Below are 13,626 nucleotides of genomic sequence, written 5' to 3' on the forward strand. Positions count from 1 at the left end.
CGTATCTGATCACTGTCCACCTGTTGACTGTAAATTTCCCGAGGGCAGGGGCCTGGCCTCCCCTGTTCACTGTTCCCCAGAACCTGAGATACTCCCTAGCACAGCAAAGGGACTCCTCCTGCCCCAGTGCCAAGGGAATGGTACCACGTGGAAAGCCAGAAACCTGCTGTTGCCCTGTCCCTTCTCCTGTCCCCAGATCCATCTCCGGGTCCTACAAATCCTAGCCCTGAATGGTTACTGAATCTTCCTACTTCCTGTCCTCATGGCCTTTACCTGGCTTGGGGGCCCTCCCTCTCTCCCCCAAGGCCACCCCATGCACTCTTTATCCCGCTGCCAGACATCAGGTCCCCCCTCAGGTGCATGTGCGCCCCAGGAAGCAGGCCTGCACTGCTGCCTTCAGGACTTTCGCCCCTGCCTGCCCCTTCCCACCTCTGACACCCTCTGGGCTCCTCTTAGGCTCCTGTCCCTCTGGAAATCTTCCTCCCGTGCACCCTGCCTGCCCAGTTCGGGCTGGAACCACATTTACCACACAGTCTGCAGGCCGGAATACTGAGGCCAACACATCTTTCAGAAGGACTAGAAATTGGTTTTCCCTCTCTAAGCCTGTTGCCTCACAGTCTGTGGTTATGGGGGACAGGGAGTAAGACTTTAAAGCAGCACTACGAGCCTATGATAGGCCCTAAATACATGGAGCCTCAAAACAGCAAAGCCGCAGGGCTGAGAGGCTCGGGGCTGTTCTTTTTTTTTTTTTTTTTTAAAGATTTTATTTATTTATTTGACAGAGAGAGACACAGCGAGAGAGGGAACACAAGCAGGGGGAGGGGGAGAGGGAGAAGCAGGCTTCCCGTGGAGCAGGGAGCCCGATGCGGGACTCGATCCCAGGAGAGAGGCTCGGCTGTTCTTGCAAACTGCTGCACACGGATGCAGCCCACACCAGAGCGTGTGTCATGCTTTCAGGTCGTACTGGCGCAGGACCCCCACACTGACAGTGCCGCCTGTGGTCAGGAGGCAACCCAGAAGTGGGGCAACGGTGCTGGGGCTGGCGCCAGGCCGTCTCCTACCGGCACCCGGTGCCCAGAGTCCACGGCGGAGGGGGAGCTGGGGCCTGGGGTCACGGGGCCCTAGGGTCCCACGGCCCCAGAGTGCCTAGGTTCCCGGGTCCTGGGGTCCTGGGAGCTCGGGGTCGCGGGTGCCGAGACCTTAGGGTCTTGGGGTCCGGCGTGCGGAGGTTCCGAGGGCTCAGGGCTCCAGATCCCAAAGCTCCGGGGTCCGCAGCCCACCAAGGAAACCAGGCGCCCCCGAACGGGCGGCCCGCTCGCTGACGGCCCCCCCCGTGGGACGGGCTCCACCGAAGCCCATTGGTCGGCGGCCTGCCCGCGCCGCCCACGTGACGCGGCACGTGACGCGACCCGGAAGCAGCGCGGCGGCGGCGGCGGCGGCGGCGGCATGTTCGCGGCGGGGGCGGAGAGTCTGCTCCACCAGGCCAGGTGCCCCGGCGTTTCCCTTGGGGCTCCTGGCGGGGGGGGGTCTCACAGAGCTGCGCCCGCGCGCGGAGACCCGGAGCAGCCCACCCAGACCCGCCCTAGAGACCCGCGGGCCGGGGAGGCCACGCCGGCCGGGCCCGGGGGGAGGGGCGGGGAGGGGCCCGCGGGGCCCCGGCGGCGGCGGCGCCTGAGCAGCGTCGCGAGGGGTGCGTGCCAGGGAAGCGGGGCGGGGCCCCCCGCCGTCCCCAGCAGGGGAGGGGAGCCGGAGGCTGTGGGATGCCTCGGGGGCGAGGGCATGGAGCCGCCAAGAGGCTGGAGAGCCTGCTGGCGCTGAGGCCCGCGAGTCCGGCGCGCCAGGCGCGGGCATCTGATTCCCTCCGAGGGCTTTGCGGAGCCAAGGGCGGGATCTGCGGTTTACAGAATCGCTCTGCTGCAGGTGCGTTAGAAAGGGTCGCGAAGTTACCCACCGACTCCTGGCCCCAGGCTGGCCCCGGACTCCTGCTGACCAGTCAGTAAGCCCCTTCCTCGGCGCCTAACCAGCCACGGGAGAAAGGATCAGGCTCGGACCAAGCCCCGCCGTCCATCTGACAGCGAGACTTGACGTCCCTTGTTTAGAAGAAAACGCAGTCAGAACCACAAGCCGGTGGCAAACTTTTCTCAAAAACCCTAAAATTAGTAGCTGGCCGGTTAGCTCAGTTGGTTAGAGCGTGGTGCTCATAAAAAACCCTAAAGTTGGATCTGGAGCTGGACCACCTGGTGGGAAAGACAGGATAGTCGAGGCTGCTGTAAGTTAAGGAGACAAGATCTTGAATGCAGATTAGGTTCTGAAGGCTGGGAAGAGGGCAAAAATCTGTGGTCAAAATAACCCTTGAAAATCTGCTCAGAAAGTGCCCTGTGGATTCGTGGCACCATCTGTGTCTCCTTCCCTGTTGGACATCCAACATTCAAACTCTTACAACTCGAGCTCACTTGAATTTAGGGGCTGTATTACGTGAAAATGGCATCTCACTCAACGTGTGACACACCCCAGCGTTCTTGCCAAGAGACACGTAAGAACTGAGACCCGCCCAGAACTTCACCGGTCTTCCCCCTCCCCAGCTCACCTTCTCCTCCAGGTCATAAATATGCAGAATGAAAGGCAGAATGAGTAACACTCACTATCTAAATTCTTAGTCCTCTCTCTGTCTCGGGTGGGGGAGTGAGGGAGTTGAGGGTAGCGTGTGGTTCAATATCCATAAGTAAGATGCATGACCTACGCAATTTGTCTCCACTAGGGTTTGAGAAAAGCTAGTCATTATCAGTTAGGTCTTACTGGTTTTCACTGTATTCCACTCTAATTAAGCCTGTGATTTGGGGTGGCACTTTAAAATAAATTGCTAACGTTCAGGAGTTAGGATTTGTAGTGAATTTTAGTGTCTGAACTTTTTGGCAATGGAAAGCAAGGGTGGAAAAAGTCACCAGAAGCATCTCTCGTAAGCTGAAGACAAGTGAAGGAAGTGGGACTCGGAGAAGGGGTGGACGGGGGTGTGCGGCAGGTCAGGGGAAGTTTCCAGAAGCCCGAGACAACTAATCAGAGGCTCTGCGTGAGGACATAACCAGCGAGGGATATTTCAGGCAGAGGGTCTGTGGGGAGGATCAAGAGCAAGAGAAACAGGACTTGTGGTTCTTAGAGAAGTAAGGCAGGCCCAGGACCCTGTAAGCCTTGTTAGTGTCGGTAGGAGTTTGGGTTTGAAAGCACTGGGGAGCTATTGAAGGGTTTGAGCAGATTGGACTTTCAGAATCTCACAACCTAGAGAATATACTGGAAGGAATTCATTGGGATGAGGGGTACCACCATTCTAGGAAAGAGTCCCGTGTTATTTTGAGGCATCCTGGTGGCTTCTCGCTCAGTCTCGTTAGCCCGGTGAGAAACAGACCTGACCAGGCCTCTTGTCTTTCTGTGTCCTCATCCCATGTGTGACTGTTGTGTTTGTAAGAAATGAAAATGTGTTAGGAGGTGGGAGGGAGACCGGAAGTGGTGGGGAGTTCATTGAGGTTCATCTCCCAGCCTTCAAGTGAGAACAAGAAACACAAGAAGCTGCCCCAGGCACCTAGCCGCAGATGCTCGGCCAGCCTCCTCGGAAGCCCAAGGCTGGAGCGGCCCCGTCTCTCTCAGTTCAAAATTCCGGGTTCCTGAGCTCGAGCATCTGATTGGTCCAGCCTGGATTCGGTGGACTTCAGCCGTGGCTAGGGGGCTGGAGGGGGCCCTCCTCTGAGAGCACCCCCCCTCCAGAGGTCCCTAGTACCGTGTTTCCTGGGTTTGTCTTTCCTTTTGGACTGGAACAGAAACCCAAATACCAGCTTTCTGTTTTGAGATTTTGTTCAGTATCTTACTTCTTGTTGATGCTCAGTAGGCACGTTTTTTAACGAAGCAGAGTGAATACCAGGAACTGTAGTAGGCGTACCTGAGAACAGGTCACAGTGTTTGTCCTCTGACATAGCAGATTCCACTCTTGCTCCAGGACTGGAAGGCTCATAGAAGGAATCTTTTTGAAAAGCAACTTATTTCAGGCTACTTTTCATTTTGACTCCTAACATCAATCGGTTTTAGTTCTTCTGCTTTTGGGACAACAAAAAATCCGGAGGGGTGGTGTCGCCGTGACGGGGTCTGCTGTAGCCGCTGGCGTGGTGGTCTCCCGACAGCCCTGCCCGCAGGGGAGGGGAGTGACCCAACGACGGCCGCATCCCAGGGAGGGAGGATACGCGTGTGGTGGCCTCGCTCTCCCACGGGACACCCGGGCTTCTCTGCTCCGTGGGGATGTTCCTCCAGCCCCAGGGCCGTCTGTCACGGCTCAGGGCAGCATTTCCGGCTCCTGTGGCCGGGTCCCCTGACTCCAGGTTGCTGATGCCCTGCTCTTCATTTAGGGAGATCCAGGATGAGGAGCTGCAGAAGTTTTGTTCCCGGGTTGTTAAGCTGCTGCAGAAGGACGAGCCAGGGCCCGATGCGGTGGACGCCCTGCAGAGGCTCTTCCTCATCGTCTCAGCCACGAAATACAAGAGGAAGTGAGTGTGATGATCTTCGGGAGGATGCAGGCTCCCAGCACGTGAGGCCAGCTTGGTGGGGGGTACCTGTCCACTCGTGGCGCGTCGGGCCTCGGCATCTTACACCCGCTGGAAGCGATGCTCACAGCGCTCACGTATGGAGAGCTCTCTCTGCCGGCCAGGGGGCCCCGGGTCTTCTCTGGGAGGGCCAGCGCTCCCGTGGTGACGTGCCACCCACCACGTGGCCTTGCCCCCCCCCCCGCCCCCGCAGGCTGGAGAAGACGTGCGTGGACCTGCTGCAGACCACCCTCTGCTCGCCCAAGTGTCCCGAGCAGCTCCAGTTCCTTTGTGCCGCCATCCTGAGAGAGAGGTCGCCTACGGATAGCCTGAGCCTGTCCTGGGACCACGTCCAGAGCAGCCAGCAGCTGAGCCTGGTGGCCTCTGTGCTCTTGGCCCAGGTGACATGCCCGTCCTGCCCTTGGTGGCCCTGGGGTGTCCACCAGCCTCCCCCGTGCCCTCCTGCTCTGTCCCCCCTTGCTCCCGGGGAAGTGGCAGGGCTCTGGGCTCCGGGCTCCAGGCAGGCTAATTCCGGCTGCCCTGGTGGTGACGCTCCTGGACGCGGTAAGAGGGGCGTTTCGGAAAAGAAGATGCTCTCGAAGCGGCGGCCTTCAGACTCGGCAGCCCCTTCCCCGGTGTTTTCAGACCGGATGACTTGTCGCCCACACACTCAGGCAGGTCATCGCTTCACACTCCCCCCGTGTTCTGTTTGAAGGGTGACAAAAAGGAGGAGGTCCGAAGCGTGGGCCAGCACGCCTTCAGAGTCCTCGAGAGCCGGCAGCCCGAGGGGCCCAGTCTGAGACACCTGCTCCCGGTCTTGTCCAAGGTCACGCACCTGGCCCCGCACACCCTCCATGAAGGTAGTCACCCTTCCCAAGAGGCCTGTGCGGGCGCAGAGAGAGAGGAGCACCCTCACAGAAGGGATGGCGGAGGGGCAGTCTGGGGAGGCCCGAGGGCCCAGCACCCTGTCCAGAGCTTGTTTTCTAGAAAGCCCTGCCAGCGCTCCTGCAGCCTGAGTCTGTGGGATTGACGATTTCCCGCATGTTGTCCCCGCCCACCCCCCACCCGCAGACCAGACCAACCTGCTCAGCAAGAGGCTGGTGGAGTGGCTTCGCTACGCGAGCGTCCAGCAAGGGGTCGCACACACTTCCGGAGGCTTCTTCTCCACACCCAGAGCCCGGCAGGTGAGCCTGGAGACTCAGAACCTCCCTGTCCCTGGGCGTCCCTGTGCCAGCTTGGCCAGTCTTGCCCCCAGGGTCCCGCCAACGCCTCCTGTCCTTCCACCTGCCCTGGTTCCAGAAGGATCCCTCTTTTGTGTCTCCACTCGGGTGTGGGGGGGCTTTGGGTCACCAGGGTCACAGCCCCCCAGCCCGTGATGCTGTGGGCCAAACCCACTGGTGAGATCACTTATCTGACGGAGGACGGCGTCCACTCAGGTGCCAGTGTTTACGCGTCTCACGGGGGCTGCCCCAGTCCTCGAGAGCGTGAGGGCGGGGCTACCACTCGCACGCAGCGCCCCCCCTGCCCTCCCCGCCGTGAGCCCATTGCCCCCCGCACCCCCCCGGCCCGGGTCCCCACAGCCCGTCCTTCCTTGCCTCCCGCAGCCGGGCCCGGTCACCGAGGTGGATGGGGCGGTGGCCACAGATTTCTTCACGGTGCTGTCCACGGGCCAGCACTTCACGGAGGACCAGTGGCTGAACGTGCAAGCCTTCTCCATGCTGCGGGCATGGCTGGTGCACAGCGGCCCCCAGGGCCCCAGCACCCCGGACGCAGGTGGGACACGGGGTGGGGGGGGACACGGGGGGTCTCCAGGCAGGAGGTGGGCGGGACCGGGTGTGGCCCCGGGTGACGCTGGCACCGGGAGGCCCGTCCCCATCGTGCGGGAGAAGCCAGAGCGACCGCTGAGGGCAGATGTCAGCAGGGGTGTTCAGACAGCTTCACCAAACCCCTTCCCCAGCGCAGACCAACCGGCGGTGTAGACAGGCTGGACTTTGCGGGGACACGCCTCCACTGCGTGGGGCGTCCGGTGAGGGTGGAGGCGGCCGCGGCCGGGCGAGGCCTAGGTAGCCTGCCGCGGGGACTCCGCGCCCCTCGAGCGCCTCGTTCTCTCTTCCAGACGACAAGTCGGAGCTGGAGGGCTCCACCCTGTCCGTGCTATCGGCCACCTCCACCGCCAGCCACCTGCTGCCCCCCCAGGAGCGGCTGAGGGAGAAGGCCTTCGAGTACTGTCAGCGCCTCGTGGAGCAGAGCACGCGACGTGAGTCCCGCTGTCGCGCCTCCTCCCCCAGGGGCGTCTCGGGCTGCTTGTGGGGGGCTGGGGCCTGGACAGCCTCTGTGCCGGGGGGAGGGGGGGCTTTGTGTTCCTGGCATAAACCCCAGGGAGCTGGGCGGGGGCAGAACCCGCCCCCAGCCCACCAGGCGTCCGTCCCAGCCTCCCGTCCACCTTGCGGGGGGGGCCCTCTGCCCGTCCCTCCGCTCCCAGTTTGCTCTCCGCCGCCTCCTCGAGCTTCCAGAACAGGGTGCCTCTCGCTCTGTTTTGATGCTGACCGGAGACCAGGTGGCTGCCTCTCTTCCTTCCCCAGGAGCCCTGAGAAAGGGGGACGCGGACCTGCAGAAAGCCGTATGTGCCGGGTGGGGCGGGCGGGCCGGGCGGGCCTCCCGCGCGGCTCCCCGCGAGCTGGGCCTCCGCGTCCCCGCAGTGCCTGGTGGAGGCCGTGCTGGTGCTGGACACACTCTGCCGGCAGGACCCGTCCTTCCTGTACCGCACGCTGTCCTGCCTGAAGGCCCTGCACGCGCGGCTGTGTGGGGACCCGGCCCGGGCGCGGGCGCTCCTGCCCATCGCGCAGTTCTTCCTGAGCCACGGTGAGCCTCGCGGCGCCGGGAGACTCTTCTGCTTCGTGCCGAAGCTCGGCCCCTCTTCCTGTTTGTGGCGCCACTTCCTTGGTTGTGTGGACCCGGGTTGCTTTGAGGGACCGTTAGCACCTGATAGGAGAGTTTTTAGATGGGTTTAGGGAGCGGATCGACGTTTCACACCAATCTTAGATCTCTCATTGCCACGAGAGTTCACGGGAGTTTCGTGGGAGGTGCCGTGAAACCAGCATTTTCCAAAGAACGTTCCACATCGTGTGACTTGGAGGGATTGGGCAGTAGCAGGAGACTCGGGGAGAGCTGGATGCAGCTCGGCCAGGGCTCCCCGTGCAGCATGGACACCTCAGGGCCCCTGGTGTCTGGGACTCTGAGGGCCCCACTCAGCAGGGGCATCCTCGTGACGATCCGGGGACCCCCGTGCCGGGGCCTGGGCCCTGACAAGGCCAGTGTTTCAGGGGAGGCGGCCGCCGTGGACTCGGAAGCCATCCTGCAGCACCTGTTCACCAGGGTCCCCTGCGAGCTCTTCCACAGCCCCATGCTGGCCTTTGAGTTCGTCCGCTTCTGCGGGGACAGCCTTCCCCTGTTCGGCAGGAACCTTGACATTCTCAAGCGGAGCTTCCCCAACCTCTTCAAGGCACGCTCGGTTGTCCTCGGGCCAGAGAGGGGGGCCGGCGTTGGGGGCGGGGTGCAGTGCCTCCCACTCGTCCTCCCTCCGCGGAGGCGGCCTAGGGTGCCGGTGGAGGGCCAGGGACGGCCCGGGGGGGTCCATGCGTCATGTAGGAACAGCGTCCCCGCTGGGGAGAGCCCCATGCTGAGCCCCGTCGGAGCAGCTAGGGCGGACTGTGGTTGATCCTAGAATTTGTCCCAATTATCACATCAAGTAGGCTCCTCACGTGGGAGTCTTGCTTGCTGTGCTCGGCCCTTTGTGCTGTTGGTTTTTTTCTTTTAAGATGTTATATATTTGACAGAGAGACAGCGAGAGAGGGAACACAAGCAGGGGAAGTGGGAGAGGAAGAAGCAGGCTTCCCGTGGAGCAGGGAGCCCAATGCGGGGCTCGATCCCAGGACTCTGGGATCATGACCGGAGCTGAAGGCAGACGCCCAACGACTGAGCCACCCAGGCGCCCGTGGTGTTGGCTTTTGACGTGTCTTTTGTGACTGGCGTGGTCACCACGTGGTCTTTGCAAATTCAGCTAGAAAAACAAGGACAAGTAGAAAGGGGTTGCTTTATTTGTTGGTACAGAAGTGAACGCAGAAGCAGAGTAGCGACAAAAAACCGGTCGAGGGCGCCTGGGTGGCTCAGTTGGTTGAGCGGCTGGCTGCCTTCGGCTCAGGTCATGATCCTGGAGTCCCGGGATCGAGTCCCACATCGGGCTCCCTGCTCGGCGGGGAATCTGCTTCTCCCTCTGACCCTCCTCCCTCTCATGTGCTCTCTCTCATTTTCTCTCTCTCAAATAAATAAAATCTTAAAAAAAAAAACAACAACTGGTCGAGTGGCCCAGGGAGAGGGGGGGGTTGCTGATACCCCTGCCCATCCGGGACCCAGGCGCTCTCCCTGCGGCAGCCCATGGGCTCCAAGCTGATGGCCCTGCCACTGGGCCACGCGCCCCACACGGGCCCTCCTGGTTCCCACCGAGCCGCCACGCTTGTCCCTGCAGCTCCTGGCCTGGAACAGCCCGCCCCTCACCTCGGAGTTCGTGGCGCTCCTCCCGTGGCTGGTGGACGCCAGCACAGCCGTGGAGATGCTCCACGCGCTGCTGGACCTGCCCTGTCTGACTGCGGCCTTGGATCTGCAGCTCAGGTGAGCCCGAGGGATGACGCCTGTCCCTGGGTCCCCTCCCCGTTCCCTGCTGTTCCGTGAGCTGCCCTGATGAGAGCACCTCCCTCCAGCCCCGGGCCCTGGAGCCCCCGGCCTGTCTCACTTGGCGGGAGAGCCTCACCGTGCAGGGTGCCGGGCCCCAGGCCCCTCCCGGTCCCTCTGAGGCTCATCGATGGCACAGGGTGACACCTGCTCTGTGTCTCCACGAGGGCTGGGGCAAAGTCGGCCTGTGCCCAGAGCCCGTGTCTGAGCCCGGCCTCGGGCATTTGCTTGCTCACAGGCTGTCACCGGCTGCGTCGGAGAGGCCACTGTGGGACATCTCCCTCAGGAACCCCAGCTGCCTGGAGGCCTCCCGAGACCCAGAGTTCCAGGCTCTTCTCCAGCACCTGTTGCGGGCTAAGGCCAGCGGGACTGTGCAGAGGTAGGGGCCGCTCGGGCTGGGGAGCGCCTGGGGTGAGGCCTGCTGCTGGGCGTCCCCAGCCCCACGGCCCTGGGCGGGACAGGAGAACACCTACGCGTGGTCAGAGCCTGTCCCCGGGGTGGGTGGGACGTGTCTAGGGACGTCTGCCTCTGGGCCTTGCGCCTTCTGACCTGAAGAGACCCCTGTGGTCGCCCCCTGCCCCCTGCCCTTGGCAGGCACCAGCCACGCCGTGGGGGCTCGCGGGGCATGGGCCTCGTGAGCTCAGCTCTTTACCAGCGCCCCAACTTGGGCCATACGAGCCTGCGAGGTAGGCGTGCTGACTCCGCTGTACAGATGGACAAGCCGAGGGCTAGTGCTCCCCAAGAGGGGGAGGGCCAGGACTGGAGCAAGGCGTCCTGAGCGCGCTCCCTGCGGCCTGTGAGAGCGGTGCTGCCCGAGGGGCCGGCGGCCGACAACGGGAGCAAAGCTGTCAGCAGGGGGCGGCATGCGTGGTGACAGGGTGGCCCCCTCCCGGGAGGGCAGCGCGTGTCGGTTCAGAACTTGGTCCAGGCCACGGCACGGGTGATCCCGTTCCCTCTCTCCTCCGGCACCGGCCAGCCATTGGCATGTGGAGACCATGTCCAGGGGCCCCGGGGAAGCGGGAGGGCGGGTACTCGGGGGGACGTGTGACATGTTCTCCAGGTTGGCACCACTCCACCAGCTGCTGCAGCCCATGACCAGCTGCGCCCGTGTGGTCCAGTGCGCCGAGGCCGTGCCCACCCTGCTCCAGGCGTTCTTCTCCGCGGTGACCCAGGTGAGCCCGCTTCCAGACTCCTCCATTCCCGCGGGGGCGCTGGCCCTGGGCCTTGGCAGAGTGGTGTCCTTGAACGCAGATCCTGCCGTGGATCAGCGAGAGGCGCCAGGAGGGGTGGCACGCGGCCCGTCCCTCCCCGAGAGCGGCCTCGGGCTGCCAGACACAGCCGGGGTCAGAGCAGAGCGTGGAGGAGGGTGGTGTCAGGGCTGAGTCTCTGTCTCCCTCCTGACCCCCAGTTTGCCGACGGGGCCCTGACCAACCAGCTGGTGCTGGTGCTCCTGGAGAGAAGGGACTCCCTTTACCAGGTGCCCCAGTATGAGGCCCGTGTGCACAGGTGGGCCCTCCCGCCGCCCAGCCCTAGCCCGGTTTCACTGCCCTCTCCCCCGGCCCCCCAGCCTGCCCCGCCTCTGAGTCCCCACCCCCCAGGCTGCACCCGCATTCAGCTGCCCTCTGCAGTGCGTATCCTGCCGCTCCGCATCACCCCAGGCCCAGCTTCCGCACGCGCTCCTCTCCCCGGTTCCTCCTCCCCCAGGTCTGTAATCTCCGGTGCTGGCCCAGTCCCTCTCCACGCAGGCTTCCAGACCATCTGTCCCCCTTTCCGAAGGCCTGGTCCACACAGGCCTGCATCCACGCCACTCGCCAGCCCCACCCTCCCCCACAGTGGGCCCTTTAGGGGCCGGAACCATCTGCACCTCAATCTGGTGCTCAGAGGCTTTCCCCTCCTCCTCCCGGCTCTGGTTCTGGATGGGGGCTGCGGTCTGGGCCCGGGGACGGCCGCGGCCCAGCAGCGTCCTCCCCGGGCAGGGTGCTGAGCTCACAGCTCCTGGCCCTGTGCGCGCTGCACCCGTCGCTGGTGGTCGACCTGGCGAAAGAGCTGCTGGAGTTCGTGGGGAGCGTGAGCAGCGTCCACAGCAGAGGGGCCATGCTCGCCGCCGTGGTAAGGCCGGCCACCGCGCCACCGCCCCCTCCCCCTCCCGCGCCGGGGTGCCTGCAGGGGGCTGAGGCCCTGTCCCCCCCCCCCCCCCCCCCAGGCCTGGGCCGTCGGCGAGTACCTGTCCGTGTCCTGGGACCGGCGGTGCACCGTGGAGCAGATCACCAGGTTCTTCGAGGCCCTGGAGGCCCTGCTGTTCGAGGTCACCCAGTCCCGCCCGTCTGCCGCCCTTCCCAAGTGCCCCCCACAGGTCATCGCCGTGCTCATGACCACGCTGACCAAGCTGGCCTCCCGGAGCCAAGATCTGATTCCCAGGTACAGGATGGGGCAGAAGGGGAAGGGGAGCTGGCTCCGGCGCCCTCCTGGTGCCCGAGGTCTGCACGCGGCCCGCAGCACGAGGGCTCCGGGCGGACACCGGTGGCGTGGGCGGCGTCCCTGCGGCCTCACCTCTCCCAGCTGACGCCCCACGACCCGGAGGCCTCGGGGGTCTGGGCCCCTCCACAAGGCCTCGGGTTTCCTGTGAGGAGCGCATCTGCCGCTGACTGACCGGGACCCGCTCACCCTCAGGGTCTCTCTGTTCCTGTCAAAGATGAGGACCCTGGCGCAGAGCCCAGCGCTGAGCCCTGTGCACGGTGAGGAGGACGCGGGAGCCATCTGCACGCGGGCCACCGAGCTGCTGACCCTGCTCAAGATGCCCAGCGTGGCCCAGTTTGTGCTCACGCCCAGCGCAGAGGTGTCCGAGCCCCGCTATCACCGGGACGCCAACACAGCCCTGCCGCTGGCCCTGCGCACGGTCAGCCGCCTGGTGGAGAAGGAGGCGGGCCTCCTGCCTGGATGAGGGACGGTGGCGGGGGGGACGGCGGCCGGCCGCAGATTAAGAGCCTGGTATTAGGGCCAAGCCGAGCTGCCGTGACCAGAGGGCAAGTCAGGAGGGGCGCGAGGCCCGGGGAGGAGGCCTGGGTGGGTCTGGGTCCCTCGGTGCTAAGTCAGGGCTGTCCCGTCCTCAGCCTTCGGGTGTCCGGGTGTTTGTCTCTCTGCTCTGCTGAGCTGTGTGGTGAAACAGGATTCGGAGCTCTCACGCTGTCGGGGGCTGGATGGGGGCTGCTTGGTCTGTTTCTGGCTGCTCCTCGCTCGGGGGCAAGAAGAGGTGCAGCAACAATAAACCTCTTTCAGAAAGTCCCTGTGTGCACGAGGCAGGGGAGAGGGCCGGGTATGGGGAGCGCCGCTGGGCTGGGGCCGTTTCTTCCCCCCGAGTCCCCGCAGCGTCCCCGATGTTACAGAAGTAACAGCACGGATGTGGGCGATCAGAAAGGGAGCCGCGTGACCCTCCCACCGGTGCGGCTGCCACCGGGAAGGGCCTTTGCTCGGCGTCCTCTCTTAGCCCGCCTTCTGATGCTGCTGAATGAGCCCGCTGGGGCTCTTCGGGCTGCAGCCTCCCGCCGCCCGAGGTAGGGGGCAGGGCCAAGCCGGCGGGGACCCCGACACCTGCCGCCGGAGCCTCAGCGCAAGTCCGGGTCGCTCTGGCGTCATGCCGAGTGGGGGAGACACGCTGGGTGTGGTGGCGCGAGAAGCCTCCGGCCCCTGTTCCCCTCCCGCCTTGGACGCCGGCTCCCAAGGCTCCCCTCCGCTCCGCCGGGCGCGCACACGCGTCCGGCCACCGGGTGGCGCTGCTGCTCCGCGAGCCTCTGCCCGGCCCGCCGGCTCCGGCCCCGCCCCTCGCCCCGCCCCCAGGCCCGGGGCCCGCGACGCCGGCGGCTCGCGCGCCGGAAGCAGCTGCGGCCGCCGAGGACGTGGGGGGGGGGCCCGCAGGGGGTGTTCGCCTCGCCCCGCCTGGCGCCCCGGCCCCAGGAGGACTTCCGGGAGACGACAGGTGACGCGCCCGTGGAGCGGAGCGGTGGGCGTCGGGGCGGGACGCGCCCGGGCCAGCCTGGTCCTCCCAGGCCGGGGCCGACCCAGCCCCGCGGCTCCCCACCCCCCGGGGCTCCAGGCCCGGTCCGCGGACCCCATCCCCGCGCTGACCCGCGCGGCCCCGGGCCCGAGGTCGGGGAGGTCGGGGTGGACGGTGCGCGTTCACGCAGAGAGCAGGTTCGGCCCCGCAAGGTGCCTGCGGGGCCTGTTGCCGGTGAGCGCTCGGCTGGGCGTGTTTTCGGGCCCCCCCGCCCCGAAGCTCTGGGCCCCCAGCCCGCGGAGGGGCCGGGCGGTGAGCGCGGCCTTGGGGGAGGCGCGTGTCCCG

General features: G+C 64.9%; 1 protein-coding gene across 2 annotated transcripts; it reads left to right on the top strand.

The window, feature by feature from the left end:
* Nucleotides 1–1,390: 1,390 nt before the first annotated feature.
* On the top strand, nt 1,391–12,561 carry AP5Z1 (adaptor related protein complex 5 subunit zeta 1). Of its 2 annotated transcripts, XM_034988292.1 has the most exons (17): nt 1,392–1,487; nt 4,389–4,526; nt 4,777–4,963; nt 5,278–5,422; nt 5,634–5,746; nt 6,167–6,335; nt 6,679–6,819; nt 7,145–7,182; nt 7,262–7,424; nt 7,886–8,064; nt 9,088–9,230; nt 9,529–9,669; nt 10,351–10,462; nt 10,699–10,796; nt 11,267–11,399; nt 11,494–11,708; nt 11,961–12,561. In XM_034988292.1, exons 1-17 carry the CDS (start codon nt 1,447–1,449, stop codon nt 12,229–12,231), a joined length of 2,427 nt encoding a protein of 808 aa, XP_034844183.1. In that variant the 5' UTR covers nt 1,392–1,446; the 3' UTR covers nt 12,232–12,561. The 2 variants fall into 2 exon arrangements, with proteins under 2 accessions (XP_034844184.1, XP_034844183.1); XM_034988293.1 differs by lacking the exons at nt 11,494–11,708; nt 11,961–12,561 and having other exon boundaries at nt 1,391–1,487; nt 10,995–11,399.
* The last annotated feature ends 1,065 nt before the right edge of the window (nt 12,562–13,626 follow it).

Source organism: Mirounga leonina, unplaced genomic scaffold, assembly GCF_011800145.1.
Source record: "Mirounga leonina isolate KUSES-001 unplaced genomic scaffold, KU_Mleo_1.0 Mir_454, whole genome shotgun sequence".
Classification (NCBI taxonomy): domain Eukaryota; kingdom Metazoa; phylum Chordata; class Mammalia; order Carnivora; family Phocidae; genus Mirounga; species Mirounga leonina.